The sequence below is a fragment of the Phytophthora parasitica genome (assembly GCF_000247585.1).
Source record: "Phytophthora parasitica INRA-310 unplaced genomic scaffold supercont2.54, whole genome shotgun sequence".
Classification (NCBI taxonomy): domain Eukaryota; phylum Oomycota; class Peronosporomycetes; order Peronosporales; family Peronosporaceae; genus Phytophthora; species Phytophthora nicotianae.
The window spans coordinates 328,874-336,342 of NW_008649040.1; the positions used below are offsets into that span (position 1 = coordinate 328,874).

General features: G+C 48.9%; 4 protein-coding genes across 4 annotated transcripts; all 4 read left to right on the forward strand.

Moving 5' to 3' along the window:
- Positions 1 to 909: 909 nt before the first annotated feature.
- Positions 910 to 2,301, forward strand: PPTG_15850 (hypothetical protein; the record flags this gene model as incomplete). Its single annotated transcript, XM_008913606.1, has 5 exons — positions 910 to 1,047; positions 1,117 to 1,202; positions 1,258 to 1,908; positions 1,969 to 2,046; positions 2,109 to 2,301. The coding sequence occupies 5 exons, from the start codon at positions 910 to 912 to the stop codon at positions 2,299 to 2,301; spliced, it is 1,146 nt and encodes a 381-aa protein (XP_008911854.1).
- Positions 2,302 to 2,455: 154 nt separating this feature from the next.
- Positions 2,456 to 3,927, forward strand: PPTG_15851 (hypothetical protein; the record flags this gene model as incomplete). The annotated part of the gene is made up of 7 exons (XM_008913607.1): positions 2,456 to 2,521; positions 2,584 to 2,669; positions 2,732 to 2,861; positions 2,927 to 3,310; positions 3,372 to 3,511; positions 3,596 to 3,673; positions 3,738 to 3,927. The coding sequence occupies 7 exons, from the start codon at positions 2,456 to 2,458 to the stop codon at positions 3,925 to 3,927; spliced, it is 1,074 nt and encodes a 357-aa protein (XP_008911855.1).
- A 637-nt stretch (positions 3,928 to 4,564) lies between these two features.
- On the forward strand, positions 4,565 to 6,362 carry PPTG_15852 (hypothetical protein; the record flags this gene model as incomplete). Its single annotated transcript, XM_008913608.1, has 5 exons — positions 4,565 to 4,568; positions 4,653 to 4,665; positions 4,754 to 5,098; positions 5,169 to 5,225; positions 5,288 to 6,362. The coding sequence occupies 5 exons, from the start codon at positions 4,565 to 4,567 to the stop codon at positions 6,360 to 6,362; spliced, it is 1,494 nt and encodes a 497-aa protein (XP_008911856.1).
- Positions 6,363 to 7,038: 676 nt separating this feature from the next.
- On the forward strand, positions 7,039 to 7,414 carry PPTG_23858 (hypothetical protein; the record flags this gene model as incomplete). The annotated part of the gene is made up of 3 exons (XM_008913609.1): positions 7,039 to 7,042; positions 7,122 to 7,137; positions 7,222 to 7,414. 3 exons carry the CDS (start codon positions 7,039 to 7,041, stop codon positions 7,412 to 7,414), a joined length of 213 nt encoding a protein of 70 aa, XP_008911857.1.
- Positions 7,415 to 7,469: the final 55 nt, after the last annotated feature.

Here is a 7,469-nt window from a genome sequence, read left to right on the forward strand (position 1 = left end):
GACTTCCTGCTGCTCCAACCGATCTTCAGAGCTGGTATGGCTAACCGACTGCTCCATTCGTTCTTGCAGAGATTTTTGTAGTCAGTGCGTTTATCAGATTCTGAGAATTTACACACTATAAATAAATATCAAGCGGAGTATCGGAGATCGGAGGTCGGTGTCGGATATGCCGGGGCCGACAGGCCCCGGCATATCGAATAAACCCTTATGCGGAATGGAGCGTTCCATCGAGTCTCAAGAGATTTGAGTTTCCACCCAGGAATCCATATCACCCAGATAGATAATCGTCTCTCGTTCTCTCCTTCTTCATCCACGGGGAAGAGAAAATAGATTATGTCATTTATCGTGGAGAACACTAGCACATGAGATTAAAAGCCGAGCCAATACACGTTATCCATGTTTACAACTTCCATTACCATTTTTAAGCCGTACGTTAGAAAAGGTCATTTCTAATTTTATAGAAATATTCTCTTAATAACGCTTCACTCATTTTGCACGACGAATTCCATTTATCTACACATTTGAACGCCGAATTCCTGAGTAGCACAGTACTGCATCCCTTAATCGCACCCTCGGGCCTTTGATAAACCTCTAGATATAATGAACTTCTTGCCTCCTCCAGTTTGTATGCTAAAGCCTGGTGTGTTGTCTGAAATCTTTATTCATATGTGGTCCACATCATTATGTTAAGTGCATTTACATGAATCTTAAGTCTTCGCAGGTAATCTTGCGGATGGGATGCAGCCTCTGATCCACCAACTTCAGTTTGGGGATGGGCAGCTTCAGGTCGCGTCCGCTCACGTCCGCTCTCGTCCACTACCAGAGCATTTTAACACGTCAGTCCTGATTGCGTTTCACTCTGCCTACGTAAGTGTGAACGTTGGGCTGTGAGTTCATTTTGAAGAGAGAATGCTGTCTCGAATGACGCGGCGGACGAGGTTGCATTCTCGTCATAATCGATTCCTGAGCGCCGTGAGGATGCAGACCATCGGAGACCAAACGTTCGTGAACCCACGGGATACCCGCCTAGCATACGCTGATATCATCGTGCGTACAATTTGTGAACTCTTCACGCAATGCGATACCACCATCTAACGTTTTGGTCCATTGTTGCAGGGCGAGGAAAGTCTAAGTGGCAAATTGATCAGTGCTGGACCGATCTTGGAGCGAATCGACATCTTCGGGGCTGCGGTCGCCGAAAAGTACGCAGAAATTTAGCGTGTCAATGATGCTGAGAGCTAATCTAGATTGTTATAGTGTGGCGTGCAAAGGTATCGCCACAATCTCGGTAGACCGCGTGGATTTTAAGAGCCAGATCGCGCATGGTGACCTCGTGCGGCTAGAAGGCGAGGTAATTTACACTGGAAGTTCGTCACTAGCTGTTCAAATTACTGGGTACCGCCACGATATCGAAGCCGGCAAGTTCATCCATACTCTGAGCGCTATCATGACGTGCGTGGCACTGGACGAGAACATGCGTCCAAGTCCGGGACTCCCAAAGCTATTGGACCCACTCGACCCGGAGTACGTAAGGAAACACGAGGAGATTGCAGCCCAGCGCAAAGAACTTGCTGCTCGATGGCGTGAGGTCCAGGAAGAAGTGGACCAGTTGCCGCATGTGTCGGTCGATATGCTCAAGAAGCACGACAACGGCCGATCACTCGAAGTGCCCATCCCAGACACGCTGATCGAAGTGCAGAGCTCCTTCTTGCCCAAGCATTTGAACCGGAACAACACGATTTTCGGCGGTGAAGTGCTCACGTGGATGGACAAAGTGGCACTATATTGCGCTCGCAACTTCACCAAGAATCAGAACATGGTCACCGTGTCCATGAACCGAATCTTCTTTAAACTCCCGATTACTATGGACGACATCGTAACGATGCACGCGCGTATCAGCAGCGTCCGGTAAGTTATTTCTCGATTCAAAGTTATTGTGTTATGGGTTTAACATTTCTTCCTTTGCAGTCGCCACCATCTGGAAGTCGAAGTCGAAGTGTTTGTCGGTCGCATTGGTTCTAACGAACGCCGCAAGTCTCATACAGGGTGCGTATGGGTCTTCCTGTACTGTGATTATTATTCAAAACCTGACTGGGTGTTTTGAACAGGTATTTTACTGTTGCGAACCTGGATCGCTCGTACCGCATGAAGCAGATCTCTACCGGACTCAAGGTGGACGAAAACGACCAGGAGAGCATGCGCACATTGCTCAAGGCACAACACCGATGGACGTTCGACGACCAAGAGCTCAAATTGCTAACACTCGAGCCGCTTTCCTTGTCCACGCCTGCTAAATTGTGAGGTTTTGCATAGTTTACGTCGACAATTGCTTCATGGTATAGACAAAAAACAGCCAATGATGCCAACTCTGCCCCTGTCATTCCTGAACTTGCCACGTCGGATGCTTCGTGCTCTCTCCTTCAGCTTCTCCTTCTCGCGATTGCACTGTTCCACCATGTCCACTGCAGCAAAAAAGACCGTGGCGGTGCAGCAAACGCGCTTGGCATACGCCAATACTATTGTACGGTGAATATCAGAGACCACCATTCCCGCGGGTTAATCAAATTTTGCAATTGATGACAGGGAGAGGAACACCTTCGTGGCAAGTTGCTCAGTCTGGGACCGCTGTTGCATCGTCTTGATAACTTTGGCGGAGCTGTTGCTGAAAAGTTCGTGAATATTAGAGAATGATGATCAGAATAATCATTAAAATGTTGTTGTGATAATGTAGCGCGATTTCCAATAAGGTGGCGATGGCAGCACTTGAAAGCCTCAACACAGTTAGTCCGATCATGCATGGAGATGTCGTACGCCTTGAGGGCGAATTGATCAACATTGGCCAGTCGTCTTTAACTCTCCAGGTGAAATTTGCTTCTCAAGGGGATAACAGGCAACTGAAAAATAGTTGCACGATGAATGTTTGCAGGTGACTGGATATCGCCACGATATCGCAACACGGAAGTTTGTCCATGCTGTCGATGCCGTGATGACAGCAGTGGCGCTGGACGGTAACAATCGCCCACTTCGAGGACTGCCAAAGCTGGTTGATGCTGGTAACGAGAGTCGTATCGATCGGCTTCGGGAGATCGCGCGACAACGCAAGAAAATCTCGAAGCGCTTGGAGAAAATCGAGAAATCCGTCGATGAGTTGCCAAATGTTTCGCTGGAAATGTTTGACAACGTTCCGCGCAATGAGTGGTCGGAAAAAGTCGCACTACGTGACACTATGGTTGCACTGTCGACGTCGTTCTTACCATGTCATTTGAACCGGAACGGTACAGTCTTCGGTGGCGAGATCCTCTCGTGGATGGTAAAGTTTATCTGGAGCATTTGGAGGTGTATCTATGGATTACGAATTAAGGTTTGAGCAGGACAAAACGGCGTTGTATTGCGGTAAAATCTTCGCAGGGAACAGCAATATGGTGACTGTATCGGCGAACAGGATTTCTTTCAAGTTGCCAGTCACGACAAACGACGTTGTAACGATGGAGGCGCGGGTTTGTGGCGTCCGGTACGAAAAAAAGTTGTGTCTAACCATCATTTTGTGAGAGCGATCGTTTGTGTACTCACAAGCGCTCGCATTTCTTGTCCGCAGAGAAAACTTCGTCGACATAGAAGTTGAAGTTTTCATCAAGCAATTTGGATCGGAAGAGCGCAAAAAGTCGCACTCGGGGTACGCTGTCAACTACATTTGCCAAAGTGTAGAAGCATTTGCTTACTTATACCCTTGTTTGTAGGTACTTCACTGTTGCGAACCTGGATGCTTCAGGAAATGCCAACTGCATCACTCGAGGACTGGCTGCAAGCGAAGAGGATCAGGAAGGCCTGCGCACATTGCTGAAAGCTCAGCACCGACGTCTTCTTCGCGAGGAATTACTTCAACTCCAGCCTCTCGCGCTCTCGTCAATTTCCGGAAGCCATTTGTAAAGTTCACACACCCGAACATATTACCTTCACAGTCGATCCAAGGTAGAGTATCCAACCGGAGACAAGATTCAATCTCTCCACGTAAACATTGATGGCTGTCATCTCACGATCAGTTTTGGTGCTTGGAGTCCAAAGGTTCGGACTCCAAGCACCAAAACATGATTCCACGTTGAGTATGTACCAAATCGATGATGGCGGATCAACAGATTTTGTGTACAATGCTCGCATCCTTGCAATCTGTCGGATGAGCCCCAGACTACGTAAAACACCAAGCCACGGGCCGTAAACCCAAGTCTACTTGTACCGCGCATCTGATCGGTCTAGCCGAACTTCAATCCGCAGCTTGGATTGCTCAGGAGCCGCCTGCATCAAGGCTCGGAGGCGCAAATGCACGACCGACAACGTGTATGTACACCAGACGCTTGAAGTTTGGCCTGCTCCTCCGCGTCCTGGTCTTCACTTGAGTTGAGTATGGTTAGCCTCTCCCATTGGTCGAAAATCTCGCAGTTTTTCTTCACGACATCTGGGGGCCATAATTCAGCTTCGGAAGAAGTCGCGTGCTTCCCTTACCTGTCACTCGCACTCTATCGCCATCACCAAGGAGCGCGTAGCATCAAGCAGCTCAAGACACGACGCCATGGGTGCGCTCGCAGCTTTTGCTTCCGTCTTCGCTACGTGCTAACACGCTTTCTGCTACGCTTTTTTGTCAATGAAAATAATTGCAGCGGAACCAGGAGTGTAGGTCATTTTTTTTTTTTCCATTCCGCACTGGAAAACTGCAACATGGTGTTTATCTTATACTTGTTTTTTGTATGTGGCATTGCAGCAAACGCGAGCGTGAGGCAACTGACGAGGCGTTGCGCTCGTTCCATGAGACTCCGAGCGAAGCGCAAAAGCCCCGCGAGGACGAGAAGGGCAAGCGCTGGACGCCTGACCAGGACGACGCGCTGCGCAAGGCAGTGGAAGAGTTCGGCCAGCGCAACTGGAAAGCCATCGCCTCGCGCGTGGATGGACGCAACCACGCGCAGTGTCTGCAGCGCTGGAACAAGGTGCTTAAGCCTGGGCTGGTAAAGGGCCACTGGTCATTCGAAGAGGACAGCACGCTGGAGCAGATGGTGTTGCAAGGCTGCCACTCATGGGGCGAAGTGGCAGCTCACATCCCCGGAAGAACGTGCGTATTTGCCACTGGATAATTTTTTTTAATTTTTTTTTTTTACTGACAAATTGTGTTAAAATTTTAGAGCAAAACAATGTCGCGAGCGATGGAGAAACCACTTGGACCCGAGCATCAACAAATCGTAAGTTGTTTATGGTTTTTGTTACCGAAATACTGGTATACTGATTATTTATTTTTATTCAGACCATTTACGCCTGAAGAAGACACAATTATCCAGGAAGGGTTTGAGAAAATGGGCAATCGATGGACACAAATTGCAGAATTGTTGCCAGGACGCACGGAAGACGCGGTGAAGTTGAGATGGAAAGCGTTGAACCCGAACCAAAAGGTCAAGGCCAAGCCTGGTCGTCCGAAACTTATGCCAGGAATGACAGTGAACAAGCAACGCTCGATGGCTCCTCCGACACCTGATGATGTTGCAGCAACGTTGATGAATGGACCAATCACAATGCCCGAGTTGCCAACCTACGGCAATGGGTACCCCGACCCAATGCCTTACCACGACAACAGTGTACCCATTACACCAATGCCAATGCCACCTCTGCATCCACCGCAAATGGGAATGCCTCACTCGGAAGACCCTCTCCCCACAACACAAGTACCAATGCCAACCCAGTACCCAGAACCTATCGTAGAGCCATTGAGCGATGAAGTGAAGGCCGAGGATGAGATGAACGACGCTGCGATCCTCAAAGAACTGCTGCGTAGCCATTCGAACAGCTTATTGAGCTTTGGCAGCGCACGCGGCTTGACCTCATTCACAGACATGTCGCCTGAAGACTTGCTGGCAAGTGGCGAACTGGACGAAATGTTCCGTGCCACAGTGTCAATATCCAAGGAACGAGGCGAGAGAGGGCGACTCTCAAGTGCCAGCAGTATGATGGACAGTTTAACCAGTTCATTCAAAAACCCAGAGTCGTTGCAGAAGGCGGTGCAGAACTTGGATCACGAAGACAAACATCTGTTCCAGGGACTTATTGACAGTTGGCGAGCACAAAAGTCGACTGGGGGCGATGCAAATATCCAGGACGACCATATTGCCAGTTTGCCAGTGGAGACGAACGCGTACTCGCAACACAGCTTTGAGACGAGCAGCGGACGCAATTTGACACACTCGCTGGATTTTCAGGAGACCAGATCGATGCCCAGACGAAACTCGAACGGGATCTCGTACGAACTCAGCAACATCTCGAATGATATTGACGACCTGTTGGACTCGGATCTCATGCGCCCGATTCGCAAGGGCAAGATGTATTAGGAAACCCGCGTTGGTAGCAGAAGTGTAACACGAAGTGAAGTGTGCTTGTGACCTGCGTGCAAGAAGCGATTGTCGAGGAAATGATGTTTTTTTTTTTTTTCATTTTAACAAGTGAAATTGGAAAGGAAAATTAATAACGATGGACAAAACTCCACATACCAATATGCTTGTGGAAAGAAAAAAAAATCACTCGGTGTTCAGCGTGCAATAGGACGGCAGTGAAAAAAAAATCCGGGACTGAAGTTTGTGGCAGTAAAATAAAAACATACCGTAATTTACTTAAGTTGCAGTGTTGCGCTTCATCGTTTCATGTGCTAAGCAACACATGTAAACAAAACTTTTAAAAACATCAGTGGGAGAGTTGCCGTAAAATTATGAGTCACACCCGCTTTCGGTCACCAAAGTTTGGTGTGAAATGTGCAAAGATGTACCCATTTCAAATTTCGACCAATTGTTTGATTTTTTCACGATTATCGACGAATGAAAGGAAAACTCAGGTGACGTTTTTTACGCCAATCAGACGTGGGTACACTGTCTTTCCGCAGAATTGGCCCCAGCCGCGAATCTCACTCTTCAGTCCACGGTCCCGCTCGCGTCGAGAAGGCCGAGAAGCAACGTAGCGGCAACAGGAAGCCTATAGACCGACAACCAGACACAGGACAGGCACCCCGCACCCATGGGTAAGCCCATTGTCGGCCCTCAATCCTCCATATCACCCTCTAACTCGGTCAATTTCTTATTTTCGCTATGAATTATCAGTGGCCGAGTCAGCAGTGTACGTTTTTGGCAAAAGTGAAAAATGAGAATCAGAGTGATGGTCATGAGAGTGACGGTCGGAAGTGTGTTATCCGGATAACAGGAAGCGCGGGCGTGACGCCGTGAATGCCGAGCCGCACGCAGATAAAGCGGGTGAGGCCCAGAAGAAGAAGAACGGCGGCGTCGTGAGCAAGCGCTGGACGCCCGAGCAGGACGAGGCGCTTAAGAAGGCCGTGGCGGAGCTTGGACACCGCAACTGGATGGTACGCTGCGTGCCATTTTTGAGCTGGCAATGACGTAACTGACAGAATGATGGTCATTTCAGGCTGTTGCCGAGCGCGTACCAGGACG